Source organism: Colletotrichum fructicola (genome assembly GCF_000319635.2).
Source record: "Colletotrichum fructicola Nara gc5 chromosome Unknown KSG_Nara_v1_contig01, whole genome shotgun sequence".
Lineage (NCBI taxonomy): Eukaryota > Fungi > Ascomycota > Sordariomycetes > Glomerellales > Glomerellaceae > Colletotrichum > Colletotrichum fructicola.
The window spans coordinates 3,298,547-3,325,768 of record NW_027094051.1 but is presented as its reverse complement, the minus strand read 5'-3'; the positions used below and the strand labels follow the sequence as shown (position 1 = coordinate 3,325,768).

Here is a 27,222-nt window from a genome sequence, read left to right as displayed (position 1 = left end):
TTCCTTGGCCATCATGTCCTCGAATCCACCACCGGCCACGCCGCCGAAGCCGATCGACCCCGAGTGGGCCGCGGAGAGCAATACGGCCATGATCCTGGGCGTTACTGGTGGATTTCATGCGCTTGCCCTCCTTTTTGTCGCCCTTCGAGTGTATACCCGGATGTTCGTTGTCAAGCTCATGGGGAGAGATGATTATGTTGTTGTGGCTTCTGTGGTGAGTCTGACATGATTCGGATGACTGTCCATAACAGGTAGTCTGATTGACCTGAGAATAGCTGTGTGCCGTTGCAGGCATGACAATCTTTTCGGTACAATCCTTCCATGGTCTCGGGAAACACACGATCACTATCGCCGCAGAAGACATGCTCATCATGAGGAAATCGAGCTTCTTTCAATCTATCATCTCTTCGATTGCGGGTCTGGCTCTCCTGAAAGTCTCGATTGGTCTCTCGCTACTTCGACTGAGTCGTAGTGTCTGGTACTCTCGCTCCTTGTGGGCATTGATTGGTATGTTGCCAGCTCAGATCTATGTTCCAACTCGGTACCTGACCAGAATCCTTAGTATTTGTCTCAGCCTACAGCATCATGGCATGGATGACTTTCTTCTTCTATTGTCAGCCTCTGGAGGGATACTGGAACAAAGTTATCCAGCCAAAGTGCTACCCAATCACGCTCTTCATCAAGTTCGGGCTTATTAACACAGCTTTCAATATCTTCACCGACGTCTGCTTCGCAACGCTACCGGTTACGATCATCTGGACTCTGCAGATGAAACTTCGGACAAGAATCTATTTAGTGGTTGTGCTGAGTCTTGGATACTTGTAAGCTGATGGTTTCGTACCAAATGACGGAATCTTATCAAGTAAGCTGACATAAAGTAGTGCTGTTGCTATGGGAGTTATCAAGTCAATCTACCAGATCGCCTACGGAAAGGACCAAGACAAGACCTTGTAAGTGATCCAAGTCGCGCTGGAAAGAACAACCATCACTGACTGTGCCAAAGCTACCAAAGCATTCAATTCTGGGAGTTGTAAGTACTGCCGTGTCTTTCAAATATATCCAGGTAGATACTTCGTGCTGACTTGCACAGTCTCCAACTCAACCTTGGTATCATCGCCGCGTGTGCCCCATCCCTGAAGCCCCTAGTCGGCCACGCCCTCAAGATTTCATCGAGCGACCGTTATCATGGAGAACTATACGAAAACCGACGACCGACAGGGACCAATTCATCAATGCGGCGACGCGGATACAGAGAACACAACAGTCAAGCGGAGTATGAGTTGCAGGACCGCCCTTTTGCTGGATCCCCGGATGCTCACAAAGCTGCCGTCGGTAACATTCATGACACTGTCTACGAGAAGCATGGTGGAAGGGGCTCCGGGTCTGGCAGTGAAGAGATGATTCTGAGAGAGGATAAGAGTAACGCAGGAATTATGAGAACAACAGAAATTTCAGTTCAGCGATGAGGTGCTGAGCCAGTATGGGCTTTGGTACAGTAGTAAAAGTCTTATTGCCGCCAACTATCTACCATTCAATCTGTAACCCGTTTCTACCTATGAACTTGCCAACCTCGCCGTCTCTTTTTCCTTCGACAATCTCCAGTAGCCCCTGGGCGCTAGTCTTCGGGTCATCGGCGCCCTGGTCAAGTCTGGTCTGGCGGTCCTCTTCGCCGGTCAGGTTCGTCACTACATATCCCGGGCAATACGCCCATACCTTCGCTCCCCAGCTTCTGTTGTCAAAAATGATGTGAGCCGTAGCCATGTTCAACGCCGCCTTGGAGATGCGGTACGCTTCGCTCCTGACCATATAGTACTCAGAGGTAGGGTCTGTCCGTTCCGACAGCGAAGACAGACTTGTCGACACATTGATTATGCGAGCATCGTTCGATTTCTTCAAGAGAGGTATCAGAGCCTCTGTGAGTATGACTGGCGACGCTGCGTTGGTATTGAAGGTCTCGACAAGCTCCGAACGGCGGTCTTTGGGATTCGTGACAATCATGCCGGCGTTGTTGATGAGGACATCCAGCACGCCAAAGTCTGCGGCAACCTTCTCTGATGCTGCTTTAATGGACTCATCTGAAGTGATGTCGAGGACGAGCAAGCTGAGAGTGCCGACGGGGTTTTTGGCCTGGAGTTCCTCGAGAGCCTTAGCACCCCGTTCCGGGTTTCTGGAGCCAATGATGACATGATAGTCGGCTGAAGCGGCGGCAATTGTTGCGGCGCTTTGGAAGCCAATGCCTTGATTAGCACCTGTGTGATTGTCAACATATGGTCCAGAAAAGTGCATGGCTACTTAGTCTACAAGCCAGAGAATCGCGGTGCTACGAACCAGTAATCAGGATGATTTTCTTGGGCGCCATGGTTTCGCTGAGCGTTTTTGTTTTTAGGTTTATTGCCAAGTTGAGGTTACTTGTAGTGGAGGCCTGATTGAAAGTCTTGAAATCAAATAAGGACTTTGAGCGAGATTCTTCTGTATTTATGCTTCGTTTTGCTCGCCATGGAGACCGTAAAACCTAAAACCGTCGTCCTGATCGTAATACATAGCGGCTTCGGACCAACGATTAAGCTTAACTCCGCGCGTTCCTGACCTAGCATCAAGCGGTAATCATGGACTTTGGGAACGAATCAAAAGCCCTCCTACGTAGGCCAGGCGTCCTTCTAACGTCAGCCACTTTACGTGCGTCGGAAAATCTAAGTGCGAAAAGGCCGACTTGACCAATCAATGATTTTGATATTAATTTGCTTTGCCGTTGCCAGAACCGTTCAGAGACGTTTGTTCTATGACGTCGTTGCCGTCCTTATGCCCGGACCAAGCTCCGAATGCCGGCCTGGACTCCGGACTTACTGGATTAGGAATGTTTGTCTCCGCGCCATTCACATTACCGTGCCGCAAACATGAATCTTCCGCCTGTTCACCATAGTCACTTTCAACTGCGTTGTCAAGACAGTATATGTCTCAACATGTCATTTGAAGAGTGGAAGTGAGACCCTTACACGGGGTCTAGCTTTGTGGCCATCCAGATAAGCGTGCCCAACTCATCGTGATCCAGGCACCAATCATCAAGGTCAGTCGCCCAGCTCCTTCCTGCCGAGGAGTCTCCTGAATATTTGGAATACTCCCGAAGGTGCGCAATCCTGTAACAGTCTCGGAGTTGTCGTTTAGAAAGCTGCTTCGCGTATTGGCGCTGCCACTCAAGATTTGACTTGGCCGTCCAAAGGCTGCGGGTGCTGGGAAGGTGTACTCTTCGGCATGGCCCGCCACCATTGCCAGAAGAAGGGATTTTTGCGATGTGGAGAAGTTCATTCAGTGCATAGGAGAAGGATGTCACTCTGACAGAACGTGTCTGTTAGTGGGAAACAACAAGTCCGAATGCAAGGGGCTTCTCACCTCCACATGCTTTGGTTGCATATCCACTCATGCCGACTAGGAACCTCGTCGGTTTGGTGACAATAATCCATATCTCGGACGTTCATCATCGAGAACGTCATGGTCTGCGCGTTCATCTTAAGCGTTAGTGACAACATGAGTGACGATCAGTTGAAGAGAGAGACTTACACCCACGGTGATGAGAAGAGATCTAACATAATGTTTTGGAATCGACGCGACTTCTTCAATGTGAAGTATGGTGTATAAAACAGCAGCCTGGACAGCAGCTATCAGAGTCTCCTTTTCGTAAGACTCATGCTTTAAAGGCACCGGAATTAGCGACTAGTGACAAGTATGCAGATGCTAATAGTCATTGCAAGAACGCTAAAGGCAACTTACTTCGTGAAGGAGCTTCTGTTGCTCCATGTAGATGGTCCTCCATATGAATGCCTTGTTGTCGGGGCTGTTTGCTTGCCACATTCGAATGATGCTTGCGCATGCTACCAAAGGTTGCGGGAGGCATTGATGAGACCCGGACTCTTGGCACTGTCGTTCGTCGCCGCAGCATGGCGGACTGATGAAGGGGGGCAGATTGAGGCCGTTGATCAGCATTTCGGGATATGTTAGAATATCTCCTCGCATCATCCTGGATGTCATAGAAGACTCTATGCTTCGCCATTTTCGCGGTCGGAGCAGAAGGCTGTTATCCACAAGCATGGAGGGCTCGAAATTTGCCCTCCTGGATATTTCGGTGTTGATGTCGGCGATGAGATCGGTCACAAGATCTGGATTGATACTGATGTTCGGTGCTGCCGAGGGAATGTTCGTGTAGTTGGAGAAGGCATCACCAGTCCAAGGAGTGTTATCATTCAACTCAGCTGTCCACCCGAAATCTTGGATATCATCGGTAGCGGCGACGTTCTCAAACACGCTGGCTACTTGTGGGCGGCTGAGTTCCGCTGGATTGAATGTGCCTGTCGGCGCGACAATCGGATCATCCAATGCAGTCTCTCCAGAGACATGTCCAGGCGTGTGTAAGAAAGGTTCCTGGCCTTGCTGGGGCTTATCGGCTTGAGGCCGTGGAGTCTTCGACACGGGGGAGTAGCGACATGGCCAGCTTCGGCGCTCGCACCGGGAGCACCGTGGCTGCTTCCGATCACAAGCTAATTTCGAAGATCTGCATTGATGACATGATTTTCGTCGGAAGTTGGGCATACTTGAGGTTGTATGGCTGGTTCATCTGCACTCAATGACAGGAAGGGAGCGCGTCAGATGAACATGATGATCCCGTCGGCAACTGCGGGATCTCGTTGTTGACACTGTATTTGTTTGAAACAGTGGGGCAATTCGGCTAGGAAGCCAATTACAGCGCGATATTGCTAACTATAGCAGAAGGTCTGCCCAACTACTCCAACTGCAATGCCTGAAAGCTGTGACCTCCCCTGATAAGGCTTTGAACATGAGAGATCTGTTTGACAACAGTAGTTTTAAAGAGCCCCCACCATATTGACATCAATTTTGTTAAAAAAACAAGACCATTTAAGAATATCTTTACATGCAGCCAATGGCCACAAGTGCCCTCCATGACACCAAGAGGCAATCAAACGAATGGAAAAACTAGGTAGACCAGTCTCCTATTAAGGAAGTCTTCAGAACCCTCCACCATTTCTCGTAAATCCATCATTCTTAGATCCTAGAGAACTCGCGGGTGTGTTTTCGACGATACCAACCATTCGTCCTATCATTTTCACTGCCATTCAATAAGTAACCTGTGTTGCGCTTTCCCTGAGCGCGCAGTTCGGCATCCCAGACATCGGCAATGTCAGTAATGACCCACTGGAAGCCTTGCTTGATAATTCAGTCGAAGTCAGATCGGTAGTCATGACCATCGAGCGACTTGTTTCCCACAAGTGAGTCGAGAAGTGCTGGTGCCTTGTTTTCCTGGAAGACAAATACCGAGTTGTTGGTGTAAATATCGTCAGGGATAGTGTAATTCTCCGTGTCGAATCGCGTAAGGTCTGAGGTGATGAAATCAACCAGGTCTCCAGCGGCGTAACCAGAGCTCCGTTAGTTCATTCGGGCCCATCTATATGCGCCCTCTACGAGACAAACTCACAAAATCCCAGATGTTCTGAAGGTGTCTTGTTCCGTTCCATTATGAACAATATAGTCCTGAAGGGGCTGCAGAGGAGCACCGGTCGAATACACCTCAATCTCGGCGCTGATCGTGTAATTCGTTGAGGCAAACTCCTTAAGTGAGGTAAGAGTATCCCATGAGGCTTCATCTTCAGGGTTGTAGACGGGGATGTAAGCAAGCTGAATGCCAGAAGCAAACGCATCCTGAACCCATTCCAACGCCTCAAATTCCGCAGGGTTCTTCCACCACTTTGCTTGCAACTTGTAGATGCACCACTCGTTCGCATGTACCCCAGCACGGTTTGTGAGATTCTTCAAAGCCCAATACGCCGGCTCAACTGCAGCTTGATCCTTGAAGTCAAGCTGCAGCACGACGTTGGCTCCAGTTTCGTAGATGCTGTGAACCATCTCAGGCAGCGTAGGAACTGTCTCCACGTGGACTCTACCCTGCTCGTCTCGGAGGTGAAGGTTCTCGATGAAGCCCGTGAAGTTGTGCTCGCTGACAAGCGGATTATACCCCTAACCAGTGAATGGGTTGTATGCTGGCTGTCCCGTCTGCTCACCAACGTCTGTTGTACGGCCAAGCCCGCCATCGTGGATCATGGGCAGGTGGCCATCTAGTGAGAGGTGAATATCCGTCTCAATGCATTCCAACCCGGCTTCGGTGGCTCGGAAGTAAGCATCCCGAGAGTTTTCGGTAGTCCCGTTCCATCTGGAGAGTATTAGTACGTCATTTTCTCGGTTTCTCTGCGGTGAATCTCACTTCAACCCTCTATGAGCGCAGAGGATGGTGAGGTCATCGTGCGGGTGACGAAAAGCGTCGATAATCTTCCTCACATCGTAAGGTTGACGAGCCGCGAATACTTGGGCAACTGAAAAGTCAAAGTACACAAAACTGCAGCAACTTTGGAGAAAGACGACATTTTGAGTCTTGGGCACCCGTGGACCTGGGGAAAAGACGACAACATGGGAGCTTTTCCTTTAGAAATTGCCAATGTCAAGAATTTAACCGGTGGTATTTATACAGTAACGTCCGGTCAAACCGGAAGGATCGCGGGCGTGCGGGACCGGTCCTAGTATCAATAACACGTGCGGCAGCATGGACATTGTGATAGGACAACGGCGCCGCTCCAGTCCGGATAAAGCCCGCGAGCGCCGGGGTCAATTCTTGACATTATCTGTCTATGGTCTCTCGCGAAAACCACTCAATTGAAGCCCCAAGTGGGACGAATTTCGATGGCAAAATTCTGATTTGAATTCTAGGTATAATTTGCTCTCGTTCCGACATGGTCTGTGTAGGTTGAGGGAGTGGTGGCCCAGGGTGAGGATGCCACGCTAGAAACACTGTCCGAGGGACCACTCATCCTGAGAGAATGCAAACAATTGAGACGACGAAGTGACTGAGAAGGATTGAGACTCTTTCTTATACCTCAGAAGCCTTCAACTTCTGTATAGTAATCAATTGATTACTCAACTCACGAATCACGACATTAAGAACCAAATGCGAAAGCCGATGTTCAAAGGAAACCCCTTTCTTCCCTTCTAACTTTTTTCTTCGCAGTTTGCCGCCTGGAGGCGCAATTCAAAGGAAATCATCGTGCACAGATGGTATCGTGTTATTCGGAAGTGGGTACCCCTCTCGGCATTTCATCATGCTTGATTGGCAGGCCAGCAAACGAAACTCCGACGACGACGAACCGCTCCATAAAACTTCGGGTTTTCCAGGCAATTCCGTCATTTTGCGCGAGGCAAGTGGCTCAGGTCTGTTTCGTTGACGTGGAAGTCGAGAGCCCTTGAAAGTGGTGATCATGAACCATGTTCAAAGTCCATGTCAGGAAGGTTTCGCCTTCATGTCAAGGTCCCGGAGCTTCCTAAGAGTAATCAAACTGGCGATGAAAAAGCACATATAAAACACTGCGAGCTCAATTGCATGTTGAAATGTTGAAGTCTAGTTCATTATCAATTACTTCAATACCTGGCTAAACAGGAGCCATTCATTCACCATCCTTAAACGCTACAACATTACCCTTTCCTGAAACCCCAGAAAATCTGTCAAGATGGCTGCTATCGACGCGATTGCGAGCAAGTATGAAGCCGAGCGCGAGAAAAGATTCAACGCCATCTCGGCCGGACAAGGTGGCCGCCTCAAATTCAGAAGCACCGCCCTCATGAACAACCTCGACCAAGACCCGTGGGCCGATTACGACAACCTCGCAAAGCAAACCCCGCCATTGCGAGACGGGTGTGAGATTCGCTTTCTAATCCTCGGCGCAGGTCATAACGGCATCTTGTTCGCCTATCATCTGATCGCTGCCGGCTTCAAGGCGTCTGAAATCGTCATCGTGGATGGGGCCGGCGGTTTCGGAGGCACATGGTACTGGAACCGTTACCCGGGGTTGACCTGCGATGTTGAAGGGTACTGTTACCTGCCGCTCCTCGAGGAAACAGGATTCGTGCCCAAGCACCGCTACTCCAAAGGCGAAGAGATTCGTCAAAATGTAGAGGGTATTGCCGAGAAGTTCGGCATTCAAGGCATGTTCTGCACCAAAGCAAGAAGCGCAGACTGGGATGAAACTCAGAAGCGATGGAATGTCAAGCTGAGCCGCGACTTGGGACCGAACCACCAGGATCTGAGCGGCGACTTTGTCGTTCGTGTTCAGTTCCTTATGCCTGCTGGCGGTCTCTTCTATTCCCCAAGCGCGCCTGACGCTCCCGGCCTCGAGGGGTTCATGAATAATCGCGAAATCTTCCACACGGCTCGTTGGAATTATGCATACACCGGCGGATCCCAGTCCAAGCCCGACTTGGTGAACTTACGAGACAAGAGAGTCGGCATCATCGGCACCGGAGCTACAGCAGTCCAGGCGGTCCCCGAACTAGCCAAGTGGGCAAAGCAACTCTACGTCTTTCAGCGAACCCCATCTTATTGCGGCCCAAGACAGCAGGTGGAGACGACTACCGAGAGCTGGTCAAAGGTTGCTGGAGGCCCGGGATGGCAGGCTCAGAGAATGAGGAACTTGAACAAGTACCTCAACGATCACCCCGAGGCGGTTCCCGCAAATGATCTGCTCAAGGATGGCTGGAGCCGTGCACGTCAATTCTCTGGACTTATTGGCAGCCCCCGAGCGAAGGATATCACGCCCGCCAAGGTCCCGGAGCATCTGAAGCGAATGATGGAGCTAGATGCAGGAATTGCGACTGATCTCCGGAAGCACGTCGACCACGAGGTGGACGACCCGGAGGTGGCTGAGAAGCTCAAGGCCTGGTACCCTGGCTGGTGCAAGCGTCCGACTTTCCATCAAGACTACCTGAAATCCTTCAACCGCCCCAACGTCACGCTTGTCGACACCGACGGCCAGGGCATCTCCGGTTATACCGACGGTGGTATCTTAGTTGGAAAGGGCGAATCGGCCAAAGAGTATGAAGTCGATGTGCTCGTGCTGGCTACTGGCTTTGCAACCACGACTGGTGTAGATGGAGACCCTGCCCAGGTCCTCGACACGCCCATCCGAGGTCGCGATGGCCGCAGCTTGACGGACAAGTGGAAAGCGGATGACTTTGCAACGTTCTTCGGCGTCGCCACCCACGACTTTCCCAACCTACTGTTCTACACAGCTAAGGGCGCCACGGGCTCGGCGAACACGACATACCCGCTTACCATCGCAGCAAAGACGGTTGCGCACATCGCGAAGACGGCGGTGGAGCAGGCTACTGATGCTAGCCGGCTTGAGGTGGAAGTCAGCAAGGAGGCAGAACAACGCTACACCGAGAGTCTGAAGCCATACAGCCCGTGGTATGCTACTGTGGCATCTTGCACTCCCACATATTTTACGGATTACAGAGACCCGACCAAGCCAAAGAACCCCGAGAACAAGAAGGGACCTACAGTGGGATGGAGTCTGGGCACAGTGGCATTTGAGGAGGCTGTTGACAAATGGATTGATGGTGGTCTGGAGGGCTTCGCTGTTCGAGGCTGAGTAGAAGCCACATAGACTGGAGTAGATCAGTAGATCTACCTTTAGACAAAGTCTTTGCATTCAATTTTCCGGCACGGTTAGAGTAGATGATTTTGTCTGAGCTCGATGGCTGTATCGATGAATCTTTACATCTTTTCGCTATGCATGTAGTCCAATATGTACCTCTATCTTTGTTCACAGTCATATGCTTACATCACCCCAACGACTTCTCATGCTCGTCCGACTTGGATCGGATTGGCTGTTTGCGTTGACGTTGCTGGCGCTGCTGGAGGATTCGGCGTGGGGCAGAACTTCTTCTTGATGGCTTCGGCATTGCCAGCAGCATCAAGTGAACCCAGCAAAGTCCCAAGCTCGCCCATTCTCTGCGCAATAGAGACGAACATGCCAGCTACGGATACGAGTTAGCAACTATTACTTGGGACCAACGATGATCATAAAACTTACCTTCAGCGTGCCAGAGGTAATGGCAATGGAACGCCCAGACACCAGGGTTATCTGCCAGGATGCGTATGACAATGTGCGAAAACCCAGGGATGGTGACGGTGTCTCGCCGCATGGGGTTGTCAAAATTCCACGTCGTTCCACTCTGTCCGAACAAGCCGTGACCCCAGCCAACGATTTGGAAGTTTTGGCCGCTATTGGTGTGTTAGCTACAATCATCGCGATCGATAGATCCCAGAAGACTTGACTTACTGCAAGTGCCAAGGGTGAACCATCATAGCATCAGAATTGACCACGATCTGGGCCGCCTTGTCATCCTTGGAATACAGAACAAATTGATCTTTGCCAAAGTCCAACTTCGGGGTCGGTGAGTTCAGGTTTTCCAGCGACATGTCCTGGCCCATGACCTTCCACAAGGTCGCGTCATCCTTAAGTGGCGTGAAGAGGGTCTACTAATGTCAGTCGCTGTTCGCAGTTTCCATGTATGGTGACTTACATCATTGACGTGAGTGCGCACGACATCCCCAACCTTGTCCTGTCGGAAGGTGAAGTAGTGGAAGTTCCTGTCTCCAGGAATGTACGCAGTCCTCTTCCTCGTCGGCTTGGGCAAGTTGAAGGGCAAGTCTTCGCAGTGGCTGCCCCAAGGCTCCTTACCAATGCCAGGGCTCGAAGTGGCCTTCAGATTCCAGGCCTGGCCCATCGGCGGGACGCTAATGTCCGTCTCGTCGTACGACAAGATTGCGGTGGCCCCGAACGGAGCACCGTGCATGCCGGACTTATGGTTCTTGTGCGACATGTGGAAACACCTGACAGCGGCGTCCGCACGAATGAGGTAGTTGCCAGCGGTCTGGTTGGCGTTGACGATAACGGAGTAGCGCTGGCCAGGGTTCATGTACACACGGGTGGTGGCGATGGGGTTGACCTCGACTCCATCAATTTCGACAATTTCCATGGTGTGGTTGTCGACCGTGACAAAGATCGGGGTTGACGTGCCGTGGTTGATGAGACGAAGACGAGACTTGGATCCGCTCTTCACGCGCGTGTTGTGCAAGGTGCCCCATGTGCACTTGGATGAATCGTCTCGCTTTGAGCTGTGGCCTCCCATCTTGTGGCCGTCGTGGTCCTTCATGTCGGTCATGTCCATGTCCGCCATGTTGTGTTCGCCACTACCCTTGTCGCTGGCCTTCTCGGTGCCTGCGCTGTGCTCGGCGATGCTGGAGCAGTTGAAGGTGTTCTTTCCGTTGATGATGACGTTGTCTGGCGGAGGCTCTCTGCCAGGCTTTGTAGGTGCCCAGGGAGGTGTGGCACTCAAGTATTGATTGAGGAGCTGTGATTCATGTGAGACCCAGGTCGTTCATGAGTGAGAGGTGGGTTGGTGGGCTTACGTTTCCTCCGTACTCATGGAACAAGTCACCAACCATGAGAATCTTGTCATCATCAACTGCCGGAATCTTCTCATCCGGGTCATGAATGATCTGGTCATGGATTAGCTCATAGCCCTGAGTGGTATAGATTCATGTGACGGTTCATACCAAGGGTCCAAATAGTCCATCAGTGACCTGAACGGTGACATGGGCATGCCACCAAAACGTCCCTCGTTGGTCAGTGAGATTAAACTCATAGGTGAAGCCTTGGCCAGGAGGAATCGCGCATTGGGTCACGCCATGAACACCATCCATCCAAGGTGTGTTCCTCTGGTCAATACCGTGCCAATGAATGGTCGTGCTTTCTTGTAGCATCTGGTTGTTGACGGTTACGCGGACTGTGTCGCCAGTGTTTGCCTCAATGAGTGGCCCGGGGGACTGTCCGTTGATTAAGATCATCGATTTCTCGAATCCATCAGGTGAGTGCGACTGCCTGGTAATGTTGAAAACATATTCGCGTAGCGTCGTCGCGTTAGATACCGCAAATCCAGTTTTCAAGTCGAACTGCTGTTCAGGCGTCAACTTGACCTCAGGCGTCTGCGTGGGGACCAAGCTCGTTGTCACGACGATCGTCGGCGTGACTTCTGCCACGGGCTCCGGCTCGGGCGTCGGGATGGGCTCATCCTGCTGTTGCTGCTCGCCGGCGTGGTTGTCCTCCTCACCGTGGGCCTCTTCCGGCGGCGCCGCCTTGCTCTGTACGTTGAAAAACTGAAGGAAGATGAGACCGAAGAGCAATAGCATCGACAGGCAAGTGAGGCCCAGAATCCACTTGAACGACCTCCTCCCCGCAGGGCGTCTGTAGGCCGCTTTCTCATCGAAGTCGGCGGAGCTGGACAGGAGGGTGTCGCTCGGTCGGCTCTCCACGTCGGAATCCACGGACGATCGGCCCCCCAGCATGGGCTCATGCTCGCGCGTCCCGTCCCGCGGGACTAGTCCGGAGCTCATGGCGGTGGTGGTAATGTACAAGGATATAAAGAAGGAACGAAAACAAGATTGCTTGCAAATTTACAAAGAATGGGAATGTCAAGGCCGGATTGCGCGAAATGGAACGGGACCAGCAGCAGGCGCTCAGGTCTACATGCGATGGGAGGTCGCCATCGACTTTTCGAACGATTGTTAACGGGAAACGCAGGGAGACGCAGAAACACGTGGTAAAAGGGGCAAAGGCCGGATAAGTAGAAAAAAAGTGTCCACTCAACGATGAAGGGATCCTCTCTTTTTGCTTATATCCGAGTCGTAAGACGCTCGGCTGATAAGGGGCGATGGAACGCTGAGACGTCTGCTAGGCGGAATCGGGAAATGAGCCTGGGCGCTTAGCAACCCGTTTTCTGCAACTCCCCTTTTGTGAGCTTGACGGTCTGGAAATTTCGATGTGTCTGAAGCATGAAACTTTGTGTGAAATGAACGCCCGATTGTGCCGATACATTTGAGTTTCTGTCAGAGGAAACTCAGGGATAAGTTGGCATGAACGTCTCGGACTCTTTGATCGTCCGGCGCAGTTCTCGATATGCTTTCTCAGCGGCCACTGCTTAAATGCTTTAATGAAGTTCAAGTATGCTCTTCCGCGCGGAGAGTTACAGGGGTCATTGTCTCCGTGATCTGCAGCCCGGGGCGCAAATCTGACCACCAACAGCCACTAAACCGCCTGCCAATCTGGCGCTGGTTTCATCCCTTCCCCGTGTCTTCCTGGGGATGTTTCACTCGCACGGTGTTTGCCCGCAGGCCTACCAGAGCCCGAGTTGTTTTTATCAGCGCATGTTCGTCAACAGAAAGCATTGAACTGAGTTTTCGACTAATTGAGAATATCAATTGTATTGCCGTTATGAATTGCTCTTCAACAGTCAATAATCGCTGCATATAGACATAGGTAGAAATACATGAACCGGTCACTACAGCCCGCACTTGCCACCAAATGCCTGTTGGCCTCTTGGTGCAACCTTCGCGGAGCGAGTGCCTCATTTGGTCTTTTTAAGATGCGATTTCAACCCGCGGCACCCTTTTTGATGCCCACATCTTTCGGCGCAAACAACGTCGCGCATGGCAACATGATTGTCTTGTCTTTTTGAAGGGAGTACCAGGAGTTGAGTTGTCAGCTTGTCTTCGTCTTCATTCGCTGTCCGCTGAACTCCGACGTGTCCCATGAGGCCGTTATTACTGATGGTTCAAAGTCGAAACAATGTAGAAACTTGACATGCGAGGCAAGACGAGCTCGGAGCAAATACGACGCGAGCAGATGAGATTTGAAGCCTTCGCATCATGTGGGTGTAAGAAGTTAATGTTTGGTAACCCCAATGGAGTTGCGCTACGATATTCCGTGGCTTCGACGACGATTAAAGCCAAAAATCCATATCGTCAAGAGTTCTTGAGATATTTGGGCTTTCTATCGCTATTTTGAGAGTCAGCCTTATTGTAGGACGGTGGGAGACTCATTTAACATACTGGATCCAGCGGCAAGAAACCAAGTTGGCATGAAATTCGAAATTTGATGTCTCCGCATGGACGTGCAGCCACAATACACAGGATCACACCTCGCGGACGCTGAGCATAGAAGCAGTAGCTTTCTCTGGCGAATATTGTGATCTATCTCGATTATAAAAGCGTCTCAGATACTCCTCGATTTCAATGATCACAGTCAGCAGTACTCGCCTTCGTTTCGACATTACTTGGTTTTCTGCTATTCCCACGCTCATACGCCATAGATCTATTACCATTTTAGTCAAAGCCCTTCTCATCTCGGCCGCTGCCATTGCAGTTGCTTCTCCCGTCGCCGACGTTTTGGGCGGTTCCCTGGTATCACCCGTAATCGAGATGCATGGCGAATTTCAGTCTCTGGAGGCACGCAAGGTCTGTGCTGCTGGCTACCTCGCTTGTCAACACAGATACGGCTTCGGGAATCCGGACCAGGCCGATTACACTTGCATGTTTCCTACTTGTGCCTTTCTTCGGGACTGCACCTGTTCCCATACCGTCTCATTCAACCAGAAGCCTGCGTTTCTCTTTACCGAAGGCTGCCGCTCCAAGGGTGCGGCTTGCAAGCATCCCAAGGGTTCATTGTTGAATAAACGAGAACGGCTTGGGAGTAGCTTCAACGGTTGCATAACGTCCCTGCGTTAGCCGCAGAACCTCAATTTTCACAACCCGTCCAGGACTTACTTTACGAATAACTCCTATTGTGCCAATTTCTTTCTCTCTTTGGGGCTAGCTTTCGTAGCATTTATTCCCGAGACTACCTTCACGACCAAGCTCGCTCTCAAAGTAGATGGACCTAAACTCGTCCCACCGTAATGGTCCTTTGGGTCCATATCCTATAGTCAGTTCACCAAAAGCTCCAGCATTTCAATTTTCTGTCAGGGGCCATCCTACGATCGCGCCACCGATACATTCAATTCGTAGTTATGCCGCATGCGAGCGGAAATTATTATGTTAGCTCCTATTTTTACTGACAGACGTACTCGCAGCCTCCATATTTGTCTTTGCCCTGCTAAATAGAGCTCCCAGAACACGGATTTATCTTTGTAATTGACATCAGCCCCTCTTTGGACAAGCAACTCCACAGCCTCAACGTGCTTGTTCTCGGTTGCCACCATCAGAGCTGTTCTGTCCCCAAAGCTGCAGGTTGCGTCAGGATGAACCCCATTTTCGATGAGCATTTTGATAGCAGCTGTATTACCATACTGGGCTGCGTACTGGAGAAGTCCAATCAACTCCTTATGTGGCAGAAGTTCCCGGGAGTGACCCACCGCTGAGAGGATAACGTTCAGCAGCTGACAATGACCGAATTTGACGCTGAATTTAAGAGCGAGCCGAATATCTTTCCGACGATACATCCTATCTGCGTTTTCTCTGGCGAATAGTTCATGGACGACATCTGGCCGACAGAAAGCTGTTGCAAAATTCAAAGCACGTCTGGCATGATTGGCATCCAGATCTTTGCGTTCGAGCACTACCCGGATTTCATCAATATGCTTGCGTTTTGAAATAAGATTCTCAAGTGGAAGCCAATTCAAAAACTCCGTAGAGAATTTCTGGTTGGCATCGAAATGAAGCGTGTTGTGATTCAGTTGTCGGAAAAGTGGCATGTCTTCACTATCGCTGAAGCTCCAGTCCTTCGTCCCTTCTAGTTGTGAAGAAAGAAGCTGATCCAAAAAGCCTGAAGTTTTTATCTGGCTGATATCGGAATGAACTTTCTTGTGAACGAGTTGTCTCCAAAACGGCATGTGTTCATCATCGCTGAAGATGCCATATTGTAGAGAAGGGAGCTTCTCGCGGAACTCCTCTAGGTTCCAGCGCGGCATATTCCGACACGAATTAGAATCTGGAATTTTTCTGAGACACAGAAAGTACACCGTTCTCTGGATAGCTTCCCAGATCTCGATTGTATAATCCGGTTGGAGAGAACGTCCATCCTTTGACAGGTCGTTCGATAAACCAAGTAAAGCGAAGATTTGATCGCGTGGGTCAGATGACTCGCGCCCCCAAAACTTCGTCAGAATAGTGCCGAGACTTCGGTCGTTGTTCCACCATGAATTCTGCTTCAGTGGACCAGGAAGGACGTCAAGTAAGGGTTGCGTACCAGCGTCTACACCCACCTCCATGATAAATGGCATTATACAGAATGTCCTTGTGGGAACAGAGGTCCAAGAGCACTGAATGGTCGCCACAGATGCGTAGGCGGCTTCTTGGACGACCCAGATTCTGCGAAACCAGGATCGGTTGAGCAATTCGTTCAATGCCCGCTGTCTAATTTCGTACAAGTTTGGACTGAGGCTTTTCCTAAAAGACGCGAACGGAAGACCCTCGTCAATCCATAGGTTCAAGTGTTCGGCATCGTCCGGTGGCTTTGGATATTGTCGAAATATCTCGTCTAAATCTCGTATGGTCTCAAACAGTAGATCGATCCCGTAGTTTGTCTTCCCAAACCATACGACAACCTCCCAAGCCCGTTGGTAGATTGAACCCATCTTCAAAACTTGCTGGTTGCGCTCAAGATCATCTTGCTGATTGATGCACGATGCGTCTGCCCAGAGAATTCGATCCGTATTGGGGTTCCTCAGATGTAAAAGCGCATCGCGCAGGTTTTCTCTGACAGGCATTTCCTGACCATTGACCACAATCTTTGCAGTCGGTAGTGGATTTCCCCAATAGTAAGAAAGCGCGTCGTAGGTATCGTCTCTCTCGTCCGGAAGCGGTGCCTCAAATAGCTCACAGCAGAGCGGCTCGTCATACTGGTGGCCCTGAAACAAGCGGACAAGGCGTATGGTGTTGGAATTTGGGTCGATTGGCCGATACGTGTAGCTGGACATGGCTCAAGCTTTTTTTCTGGCCGAAGGTAAGTGTATGAGTATGCGTGAACGTAGAACGGGGAGCTGGACAAAATCTCGGGCACGTACAGGGCGGGGTAGTTGGGCCTACGGACGACATGATGTGAGAAATGTGAGACCATTGGCTGCAGATATGCATATCCACTAAAACAGGCGGGCTGCTGAATTCTAATCACGTGTATGACCTTGATCTTGGCAGCATGAACATCAATATTCCTTACCGACGCATCGATGCCACAAACCCAAGAGCTCTTCCTCTCAGATTGATCTTGTAGAGACAGCCAACCTCATTTGACTAGGAGAAGTGTGCCCTTTACCTGGAACCTACACAGAATTGCTGATCTTTGTTTTTAGAAAGACCTAGGCAATATGAATCTCTCAGGTGACTGAAGTCATCCAGGCAGATAGGATTCTGACTGCAAAGACACTTGCAAGCCTTTCCGCAAATCTACCAGTCTAACTACCACAAGATAGGCCTATCCGCATGATAACGGATTGTGCGCAAATTTAAATAGCTGCTGCAGATCTCTAGCTACACCGCCTTTAACTACATGTAGGCAGGGTAACTTCGCTTTGAGATTCCAGGGCCTACTGACGCTGTCGTCCGTTGACTTGTGCCTTCCGATGTTTGAGCTTTTGCTGGACATGTGGCAGGAATTTCATGATGTTTCCAATGACATTCAAGTTCCCAAGCCAATCAAGACAAGCTGCTACGGAAATTCCAATATGTAGCTGAAGAAGGGAGGCAACAGAAACGACACCTAGTTTACAACGACCGAGGTATAACTCCCATGACTCGGTCGACAAGTCAACCAAACGATCAGGTTTGCATTCCCACTCAACTCTCACAAAGACCACAATAGTTGCTGACAGCATGCATAGCCTTCCAATACGTCGGGGTTGTAGCCAAAGAAGGGAACGAGCCAAATGTCGCATGTGAAGCGAAGGATGCAGCCTGCTGCGCTGAGAGTAGGTTGACGAATCATTTTGGTGAGAACGATCGACCTAGACAGGGGTCGCTTTCTCACTGTATCTCCACAACTCCACAGTGACTTCAGTGAGTGAACTGGAGCGGCCGCCAGGACCCGTCCAAGATGGAACCCTGTTATGGGGAAGTTGGAACTGAAACCGAGGGATTGTCCCGCTACTAACACATTCGCGGTTTGTAAACGGCCGATCATCCGTCCGGGCGGAGTTTGACTTCCCCTCGTTCAACCCGCAACTCCGCTCTTCAAGAGCACCAGTCCCCATCTGTCAACTCGAAGTTACCAAAAGCTTTAAAGAGATCGTCATCCCTTTTAGTGTGGACCACACTCTTGTCTTCAACTTTTACCTCACCGACATCAGTTTCTAACAACCCTAATCACCAAATCACTATGGCTCAAGCACACGGCACCTGCGACCCCAAGTTTGAACGGGTTCGCGCCAAGTTCCAGGAGTTCGTGGAGTCAGGAGAAGAACTCGGGGCTTCGCTCACGGTCACTATCGATGGCAAAGACGTTGTCAATATCTGGGGTGGATTTGCCGACGCAGCCCGCACACGTCCCTGGGAAGAAAACACCATCGTGAACGTCTGGTCATCAACCAAGACCGTCTCCGCTCTCGCCATCCTCTTGCTCATCAACGACGGCCAACTATCTCCCAATGACAAGGTCTCCAAATACTGGCCTGAATTTGCCGTCAACGGAAAGGAAGACGTTCTTGTTCGCCACTTGATTTCCCACACTTCGGGACTGGCCATCCTGGAGGCGCCCGCAGTGGTGGCAGATCTCTGTAACCCTGAGCTCATGACCTCCAGGATTGCGCAGCAAGCTCCGCGCTGGACACCCGGCACGGCTTCCGGCTATCACTCCTGGACATACGGCTACCCGATCGCCGAGCTTGTTCGCAGAATCACGGGTTTGAGCCTGAAGGAATTTGTCGCTCAGAAGATTGCTGGACCCGTTGGTGCGGATTTTCAAATCGGCGCCAAGGAGGAAGACTGGCCCCGTGTTGCGGAGTTGGTTCCTCCTCCGCCCTTCGTTCCACCCAGCGAAGCGGAGATGCCCCCTCCCGACTCACTCATGGCAAAGATGTTCAACCCCTTCCCGGATGCCGGTTTTGGCAACTCACCAGAGTGGAGGAAAGCTGAGATCGGAGCGGCAAATGGACACACCAACAGCAAGGGTCTTGCGACAATTTGGTCTAGGGCAGCTACAATCAGCGACGAAAGCAAGCGATTGCTGTCGAAGGAAACAATTGATCTGATCTTTGAGGAGCAGGCATACGGTACGGATCTGGCTATTGGTCAAGTTGTCCGCTTTGGTACTGGTCTGGGCATCAGAGGCAACGGAGATGCCATCATCGACTCCTGGATCCCCGAGGGTAGACTTTGCTTCTGGGGTGGATGGGGTGGCTCCATGACTGTCAACGACATCGATCGCCATATTACGATCAGCTATGCGATGAACAAAATGGACCCCGGCACTGCGGGCAACGCTGCTGTCAGAGAGTATGTGGCTCAGGTTTACGAGGCTTTGGGGGTGCCGATTCAACGAGACTCCACCAACGAGAAGATGAAGATGTGGAAGTCTTAGCTTAGGAGGTAGCGACTTAGATATTTGAGAGAATCGTTGGCTGGTTTTGTAACAAATATTTTATCGAGCGTGTGTGCCCAGAAATCAGGAAGAGAATATGGATGTCGCCTCAAGGGAGCACTTGACGTTATAATATTGACCAGATGAATATACCACATCTTTGAACTCCACAACGCAGAAGCAGTGTTTTGAGCATATGGTCCGAAATAGAGGAATGTCTGACAAGCTCACCAGCCTTTTGATTCCTACATCCCATCTGCAACTCATGTTACGGAGTTTGACGAGGCAGTTTAGGAAATTAGGATGCATTGAGCATTTCAGAGCATCCTCAATAAGCAGAATTGTCTAGCAGTCTTTCGTGATCGGAAGCGGCTTATGCACTACTGAAAACGCTGGCAATCAACTACCGACACTTTCAAAGATCGAGAAGGTGCATCTAGCGCTATCTTATGTCAGAACTCAATGCACGCAAGTCTCGGGATAGGTAATACCAGCCACCTTTACCGAGGCTGTCAGCATCGCACGATGGTTGCTTGGCTGTTGGCGATTTGTTGGTGGTCCCCATAACCCAATCTATTTTATCCGGGCTTTCTCTGTGAGCCTTCCAATCGGCTTCGTATCTGATTCCAGGAGGTCCTCCGCAACCGGGTTCGCGACTGGTTCTCTTAAGTCATGCCCCTGGTCAAAGTAAGCAAAGACCTTGACGGTGAAGACCCCCGCGCGCACCATCCCTGTGGGATAGGGCTGGCGTATCCAGCAACTGGCGAGAGTCTCGCCGCCAGAACGAATTGATTACTTGGCGATGTTACATGCCTGCATGGCTAGTTTGCATTTCTAGGTCCGACTTCTCCACCTTTACTCGCTCGAATAAGCAAAATCATGTCGCTAATATTTAGTTTCGGTCTTCTGTGCCTTCTTGGCGCTGTTCGGCAACCCGACGGGGAGGGTCCTTCGGACTCTGCATATATTCTCGTGTCACCTGTGTCCTGCTGCTTGCGCTGTTATCCTTCCTTCTTCTTCTTTGTTCGAACTATTCGGATCACTTCGCAGAAGAGAAGGTTTCGAGGTCCACTAGGTTTCGTTTCCTCAAGATTGCTTGTAAAGCTGCCCGACAACATGAAGCCTTCGTTCTTTGGCTTCTTAGGCCTTCAAGTTGCCTTGCCAATCTTAGGCAGCCCAGTGCCTGATTCGACGGGTCCCGAGGTGAGGCAAGCCGCTGATGATGGGTTTCAGCAGCTTGCATCACTCGCCCAAGCTGCCTACGACAAAACGAAGTCTGCAATTGATGCCAGCAAGACTCAGAAGCGCGCAGGTACTTGTGGTTGGCATAACATTCGAATTCGCAGAGAATGGTGCGTACGCACGTCGTCTTAGATTCTCCGTACACTAAAACCACCAGGGGCGTCTTGAGCCGACAAGAGAGACTTGACTACATCAGTGCAGCCAAGTGCCTGCAATCGAAGCCGGCGCTGGCTCCCTCGTCGGCGGCTCCTGGGGCAAAGACTCGCTTCGATGACTTCGTGGCTACCCACATCAATCAGACCCTGACTATACACTACACGGGGAACTTCCTCTCTTGGCATCGATACTTCACATGGATTTACGAAGAAGCTCTCAGGAACGAATGCGGATACAAGGGCACTCAACCTGTAAGAATCTTCTCCCTTTGATGATGCTTTCCAGCTACTGACATCTTGCGACAGTACTGGGATTGGACTAAAACTGCCGTTTCGGGTATGGAAAAGTCGCCCATTTTCGACGGTAGTGAGACGTCAATCTCTGGTGACGGCGAGTTTATCCCTGACCGAGACGACATCATTCTCGGAGGTCAAAATGGCCTCCCTCCCATCAATCTGCCTGTAGGCACCGGTGGAGGCTGTGTGACCTCCGGCCCGTTTAGGAACATGTCGGTCAATCTTGGTCCTGCGGCACTTGACCTTCCCGGGGGTGTTTCTGAGGCCAATCCGGACGGTCCTCTGTCTTACAACCCTCGCTGCCTCAAGCGTGACCTCACCACTGCTGTCAATCTTGCATACGCCAACATCACGGCCGTGGTTTCGAATATCCTCAAGCCAAAGAACGTTTACGACTTCCAGATGCAAATGCAGGGTGTGCCTGGCTCGGGTAACATCGGTATTCACGGTGGTGGCCACTACGCTCTGTAAGTCTTGGCTGAGATCAACCATTTTGGAACGCGTGGATTTCTAACAACGCAAACAGTGGCGGAGACCCAGGAAGAGATGTATTTACCTCCCCAGGCGACCCTGCCTTCTACCTTCACCACTCCATGATCGACCGAGTGTGGTGGATGTGGCAGATGCTGTCCCCTGAAGAGCGTCAGTATGGTGACATCGCGTTGAGTGGCACCAACACTTTCTTGGACCAGCCTCCCAGTGCCAACACCACTATGGACGACCTATTGGAGTATGGATGGGTTGGTGGTGAGCCGCTGAAGATCAGAGATGCCATGAGCACTGTTGCCGGGCCTTTCTGCTATGTCTACTTGTGAGGTGGCGGATTCAGGGCCAAACTCCACAATGATGAGATCTTTCAAGATACTAATCAAATCGAGCGCTACTTAGAACAAATATCATAATAGTAATGTTTGTTCCTCTAGGATTCCAGAATTTTCTACGCGGGGTTGCTATGACCGGATGATCGAATCTTCTGTCTATATGAAGTACGATTGCCAAGCTGGAGTGGCTTTTGGAAGAAAAACAAAATGAGAGGTCAATAAATCCTTCGCGATTTCGGACACCACGTGCAATGGATCTTTTGTACCCAACATGATTTGTGTGTAAGACTGGACCCAGCCGGAGAATTAGAATCACCCAAAATGGCAAACTGCGCCTGTTGGCTGGCCTTTGAGAAATGATGATTCGACAAGGGATATGACGTGACCGCTGGTCGGGTAGATATCGGGAAAAACCACCCATGCCACTGCACCAGTTCCTCGGCGCTTTTCTTCGTTTGTTTCCACTCTATTGCCTGTTGAACGTCGCATCGGAAAGTAGATGGAGAATTCGCTGGCTGGTCTAGATCGAGTTGACGGGTGGCATCCACTTGGTGCAGTGATACCATCGAGTCCTGCCATAGCGCAATGCCGTTACCGCGCCGTGGCGGCTCGCTTGAGATATGCTCTGGTTTGTTCGAATTTTCGATAAAATGCCCAAGCTTTCTCCGTTTAATGATCTTGAAAGGTCGTTTCTTTTCTAAGATCAAGACGAACCACCATGGCGCAAATCACTGCCGAGTCTCCAACGCTATGGAGCAAGACCCACGACGTCTACCGCGGGACGATCTTCCAAGCCGTGCTCCTGGGTCTCATCAGCTTCACGCAACCTGGAATATGGGCAGCCATGAACAGTACGTTAGGAATTCATTTTCATATAGTCTTCAAATGCTAAGACATTATTCAGATCTCGGTGCTGGCGGACAAGCTGAGCCTTACGTCGTCAATGCTGTCAACGTCATTACGTTTGTGTAAGGCTTTACGACAATCAAACTCCGAGACTAAGATCGTGCTAATGACGTCGCAGCATCATGGTCTTCTTTTCTCCTTTGGCGAGCATTGTCGGCAACCTGATCGGTCTGAAGTGGATTGTCGTCTTCGGAACCCTGGGCTATGTGCCTTACTCTGCTGCGCTGTATTGCAACTCTCTTTGGGGTACCCAATGGTTCCTTATATTTGGCGCTGTCACATGCGGCTTCTCGGTTCGCTGATCCATACCTATCAATATCCAGAAAAGCTTTTCTGACTTTAGTACAGGCAGCTGCTCTGTGGCCCGGCGAGGCAGCGATTGCGGTTGGCTATCCTGAAGTTGCTCGGAGAGGCACCTGCAGTACGTCTTCAATGAAACTTAGTGACCTATCATACAGGATATCTGACATCAGCGTCTAATCTAGTTAGTATCTGGATGGCCCTAGGTAAACTCGGCTCCATCATTGCGACCGCAATTCAACTCGCTATAAACAAGGACGGCGACACAACCGGTGCCATTGCCCCCTCGACATATCTCGTCCTTGTTGCCATACAGTGCCTGGGTCTCCCACTCTCTCTTTTGATCGCCCCTCCAAACAAGCTCATTCGGAAGGATGGAAGAAAGCCTATCTTTGCCAACTCTCAGCGCTCTTTCGTGGTGCAACTCAAAGCCTTTCTCGCTCAATTCAAGCGCAAAGAAGTTCTGCTCTTGATCCCGGCCTTCATCACCGCGCAATGGGGCGTCACATATCAGGGCAACTACATGGCGGCCTACTTCACTGTACGCGCTCGTACGCTCTCTGGTTTCTTGATTGCAATTGTCGGCGCCATCTCCAACCTCCTCGCCGGCTGGTGGCTGGACACGAAGCACCTGCGTCGTACGACTCAAGCACGCTGGAGTTGGTACTTCTTGCTCGCTCTCTTCACACTTGTCTGGATCTGGAACATTGTTGTTCAAGAGCGTTGGCAGCGTGAGAGCCCCGGCGAGATCGACTGGAGCAGCCCCAGTTTCGGGGAAGGAGTTGCCATCTTCATCCTCTACCGGTAAGCCGACATCCTAAACACCCCTGTGAACTCTTCATTCTGATATATTCCATTAGTATTGCGTACGAGACTGTCGGTGTATGGCTTTACTGGGTTCTCGGCACTTTCGACGTCGAAGCGGATACCATTGCGTTGTCTATGGGTGTCCTTCGGTCGGGAGAGTCGGTTGGCTCGGCGCTGTCATACGCAGTTGGCTCAGTGCGTAGTGCGTCTTTGATGACCAACCTGATTGTCTCTGTGGTTGTTTTCTATGTTGCTGTTCCTGCCACCACTTGGGCCTCTTTGCTTGTCAAGGATAGACTTCCCGGGGAGCTGCATGGCTCTGACAGCGACGGTGAGGGGTTCGACCAGGCTGACCGCCCTCAATCTGACGCGGAGCAAGTTGAGGTGAACCACAATGCCAAGGTTTAAGGAGAATTTATGTGTCGAGATACTGCTGGCCTGGATAGCGATACAGTGGGCCATTCCATCAGGGCGGTGCAGCCGATCATGCGGCCCCACAATCGGAGGCAGTACTCGGAGAAGAAGGATCGCCGGAGCACTCCCGCGAGCGAAATGATCGACAATATCACTCTGGGGCAGTGCATCACTCAAGAACACATGCCAGTAGCTGTGGTAAATACGTCTCAACCATGTTTCGCACCATTCTTGGTTCTGCTCATCCCGGCCACGAGGCCCGATCATAGGGTGGAAAAAACAGCAGACCTTGGGACGAGCGCCGACTCTTCGGATGGTTCTGAAACCGGGTTGGTCTGGCGTCCAAAACGCTCGCATGGCTACATAAAACAGCGCGCACGCTTAGGTTCATGTCGTGCATAGCAGTAAAGGCAGGAGGCGAAGTCCTAAAAATTGCCAGCGAAAACATTGGGCTTGTCTAGTTGTTTCTTCAGCGGCGAAATTTAAAGTATTGTTTCCCTACTCCAGGTCAAACACGATCGACGCGCATCATTTTTTCTGCTTCGACATTCCCCACAGAACACGATGAAGCCCGAAACAGACAACGAAGACCACCAGCCCTTTCTGGGGTTTCGCGATGACCCGAATAAGAGGCATTCGGCGGATGACGAAGAAGAGCAGGGCGTCGCGGGCGGCCATGCGTTGCTACACCAACAGCATGCGCTGAAGACGTCGAGGACGAGGAGGTGGCTGAGAGACTTCCTCGTGTTTTTGGCAACCTCTCTGGTCTGGGTGCTGGCGTTTTCGTTCATACCCGGGCCTCAACAGCAGGCACCGTCGACACCGTCACCGGGCACAGCAGCGATGATGCCGACGCCGCCATCGATGTCGGGGTTGCCGCTGCCGCTGCCGCAAGTTGGACAGGATGGCAAAGCGGGGACGATTCCGGACCCAAAGTACCTCGCGGCAACGCACAACATGACATCCGAGGCGAAGTTGGTGATGTGCGGGAACTCGACGGCGGAGGCGAAGAAAGCGGGGTGCAAATACGACACGTTGCTGAACCACTGGGTACCAGAGCAGTGTTACGACAAGGAGTTTGAGACGGAGTACATGGACGACGACACCTGGCACGCGTATTCGGAGTAAGTTTACCTTTCTGGCCTGACGCTTTTGTCTCTGGTAGTGAGCGGATTGCTGATTTTGCGACACTTGCATAGCGTCAACTTGACGAAGCGCCTGACGAGAGAGGAAATGGGAGATCAGGAGTCGTACTACACGTCCATCGCGGATCACGTCAACCATTGCTCGATGCTTTGGAAGAAGCAATTCTGGACCATGTTCGAAGAGCGGAGGGTCTTTGACGGTGTTATCGTCAACTCGTACCACACGGAGCATTGCGCCGACTTCTTGAAGGATATTTGGGGGTCGAACCGAACAGAGCCGACGTTTGTCAGGGTTGCGTTTTCGGGATGCTGGGTCAGAAAGTGAGGACTTCTGGGCGGCTTTGTTGTGATATTGTCAGTTTGGGACGTGGAGTTGGAGGTGACGGCACATTGGTTCACGCCCTCAACTATTACATAAGCCCTTGATGTGTCCAAGACGAGGGAAGTATGGCGCAGGTTCAGCACAGCGTTGGAGTTAATTCTTTACTTAATAAAATACTAAGCGTTCAAGTCTAAACAGACTCAAGCGACGTTGATGTTCATCTGTTGAAGCATTCGGGACTAGAGTGAGACTTTGGTGAGCCCCTGAAAGCCTGATAGGTCTAGGCATGAATGTCACCTCAAGTTAAGAACTTCTATTTTCCTTATGTGAAGAGGGAGGCTCAAGGTCTACAGGCTGGCCTTTGCTTAAGAATCAACCACACGCGACGACTAGCTACATCAGCAAATTGCCACTGACTGAAGGCAGTGATCAAAGATCTCTCACCGACTTATACGTGATAGGTTTTCATCTATCATTTCGCTGCTGGCGAAGAATATGCTACGCCGCCAGAAGGCGGGCAATACACTGATCATGGCTGACTTTGAAGGCTTCATGGAGGTTTACACCTTTATTCAAAGATGATGTTCATGCTCGACCAGAAGCACACATAGCCGATAACAAAACAGCTCTGCCTAGTGTCGGCGTTGCGGGAGCTAAGCGACCGAGCTGCTTGAAGAGTCTTGGCAACATTCGCAAGCAAATATCAATCTCGACGACCACGTGAGCATGAGAACACATTCAAACTACTTTTGTTTGCCATTGGGGGATGGTAGGTCTTTGATATCCTATATCTACCTGTTTCCTAGTCGTAGAAGACATTTCTGCATCAATTGGTTTCGTATCCTCAAGCTCTCAAGGGGACTTTCTCCTCGATGTATGGCAATCTGAATCCACGGCCCTTCAACATGGCTAGAAATGGTTTTTCTTTCTTCTATCTGCACACTTCATATCAACTACGTCAACGACTTCCACAGTCCCATACCAGCGGCGCGCTAGTAGTCAATCTAGTGTCAGCACACGTTGCCGGTTAGCCGATCCACGCGTAGGGCTGCACACTAGAAGCCCCCCTTGGCGCCCGGTTTGGCACATGGGGAAGACGTATCCATCTCTCGGTCCCGAGTAATCTATCGGTGCAACGACGGCTCGAAAATCCGGGATCGCCCCGGAGCAGGGGGGTCGGTCGGACTACGGACCTCGGATGGATGGGCTTACGCCGCACCGGGACTAGCCGCTGCAGCGCTGACTTCAACCCTTGGATCACATCGTGATTTAAGACAGACTTCAACGTCTCGCTCGCACAATAATGATGTACCGAATGAGATAGTGACATCTTGACACTGCATGAGTGACGTTGACGAGGGCTTCTGCTTTTGAGAAACAAACACCGTAAAGAAGAAATCCATTTTGAGAAGATGGACGGTACATCATGAACGAAACCTAGGAAGACGGGAACACTGGTGTTGACTGAGACAGCGGGCGCAGGATCAGCCACAACATAAGAGTCGTGCACAAAGGATCAGATTGATACCAAAATCTCCTAGATTCTCTGCGATCATTGGCTCGCCACGGAAT

At 51.0% G+C, this 27,222-nt stretch overlaps 10 protein-coding genes across 10 annotated transcripts; 6 read left to right on the top strand and 4 right to left on the bottom strand.

The window, feature by feature from the left end:
- Nucleotides 1–13: 13 nt before the first annotated feature.
- Nucleotides 14–1,466, top strand: CGGC5_v000970 (uncharacterized protein; the record flags this gene model as incomplete). Its single annotated transcript, XM_032019950.1, has 6 exons — nt 14–214; nt 276–507; nt 563–821; nt 882–950; nt 1,004–1,030; nt 1,091–1,466. The coding sequence occupies 6 exons, from the start codon at nt 14–16 to the stop codon at nt 1,464–1,466; spliced, it is 1,164 nt and encodes a 387-aa protein (XP_031882938.1).
- Nucleotides 1,467–1,524: 58 nt separating this feature from the next.
- tropE-4 (Short-chain dehydrogenase/reductase tropE) lies at nt 1,525–2,359 on the bottom strand (the record flags this gene model as incomplete). Its single annotated transcript, XM_032019951.1, has 2 exons — nt 1,525–2,249; nt 2,329–2,359. The coding sequence occupies 2 exons, from the start codon at nt 2,357–2,359 to the stop codon at nt 1,525–1,527; spliced, it is 756 nt and encodes a 251-aa protein (XP_031882939.1).
- A 630-nt stretch (nt 2,360–2,989) lies between these two features.
- CGGC5_v000968 (uncharacterized protein) lies at nt 2,990–3,978 on the bottom strand (the record flags this gene model as incomplete). The annotated part of the gene is made up of 4 exons (XM_032019952.1): nt 2,990–3,329; nt 3,388–3,491; nt 3,556–3,684; nt 3,766–3,978. 4 exons carry the CDS (start codon nt 3,976–3,978, stop codon nt 2,990–2,992), a joined length of 786 nt encoding a protein of 261 aa, XP_031882932.1.
- Nucleotides 3,979–5,398: 1,420 nt separating this feature from the next.
- Nucleotides 5,399–6,609, bottom strand: CGGC5_v000967 (Uncharacterized protein; the record flags this gene model as incomplete). The annotated part of the gene is made up of 5 exons (XM_066150750.1): nt 5,399–5,408; nt 5,483–6,021; nt 6,070–6,214; nt 6,266–6,374; nt 6,528–6,609. The coding sequence occupies 5 exons, from the start codon at nt 6,607–6,609 to the stop codon at nt 5,399–5,401; spliced, it is 885 nt and encodes a 294-aa protein (XP_066009994.1).
- Nucleotides 6,610–7,559: 950 nt separating this feature from the next.
- ausC-4 (FAD-binding monooxygenase ausC) lies at nt 7,560–9,479 on the top strand (the record flags this gene model as incomplete). The annotated part of the gene is made up of 1 exon (XM_032019954.1): nt 7,560–9,479. One exon carries the CDS (start codon nt 7,560–7,562, stop codon nt 9,477–9,479), a length of 1,920 nt encoding a protein of 639 aa, XP_031882934.1.
- Nucleotides 9,480–9,688: 209 nt separating this feature from the next.
- Nucleotides 9,689–12,289, bottom strand: Laccase-0 (Laccase; the record flags this gene model as incomplete). The annotated part of the gene is made up of 6 exons (XM_032019955.1): nt 9,689–9,867; nt 9,924–10,114; nt 10,173–10,369; nt 10,417–11,247; nt 11,306–11,395; nt 11,453–12,289. 6 exons carry the CDS (start codon nt 12,287–12,289, stop codon nt 9,689–9,691), a joined length of 2,325 nt encoding a protein of 774 aa, XP_031882935.1.
- Nucleotides 12,290–18,041: 5,752 nt separating this feature from the next.
- On the top strand, nt 18,042–19,241 carry lact-2-1 (Beta-lactamase domain-containing protein 2; the record flags this gene model as incomplete). The annotated part of the gene is made up of 1 exon (XM_032019956.1): nt 18,042–19,241. The coding sequence occupies one exon, from the start codon at nt 18,042–18,044 to the stop codon at nt 19,239–19,241; it is 1,200 nt and encodes a 399-aa protein (XP_031882764.1).
- A 1,116-nt stretch (nt 19,242–20,357) lies between these two features.
- Nucleotides 20,358–21,750, top strand: orsC-5 (Tyrosinase-like protein orsC; the record flags this gene model as incomplete). Its single annotated transcript, XM_032019957.1, has 4 exons — nt 20,358–20,593; nt 20,641–20,890; nt 20,945–21,402; nt 21,462–21,750. 4 exons carry the CDS (start codon nt 20,358–20,360, stop codon nt 21,748–21,750), a joined length of 1,233 nt encoding a protein of 410 aa, XP_031882765.1.
- A 724-nt stretch (nt 21,751–22,474) lies between these two features.
- CGGC5_v000962 (UNC93-like protein) lies at nt 22,475–24,177 on the top strand (the record flags this gene model as incomplete). Its single annotated transcript, XM_032019959.1, has 6 exons — nt 22,475–22,607; nt 22,661–22,724; nt 22,781–22,955; nt 23,011–23,083; nt 23,148–23,766; nt 23,823–24,177. The coding sequence occupies 6 exons, from the start codon at nt 22,475–22,477 to the stop codon at nt 24,175–24,177; spliced, it is 1,419 nt and encodes a 472-aa protein (XP_031882857.1).
- Nucleotides 24,178–24,747: 570 nt separating this feature from the next.
- On the top strand, nt 24,748–25,653 carry CGGC5_v000961 (uncharacterized protein; the record flags this gene model as incomplete). The annotated part of the gene is made up of 2 exons (XM_032019960.1): nt 24,748–25,307; nt 25,383–25,653. The coding sequence occupies 2 exons, from the start codon at nt 24,748–24,750 to the stop codon at nt 25,651–25,653; spliced, it is 831 nt and encodes a 276-aa protein (XP_031882856.1).
- Between the last annotated feature and the right edge of the window lie 1,569 nt (nt 25,654–27,222).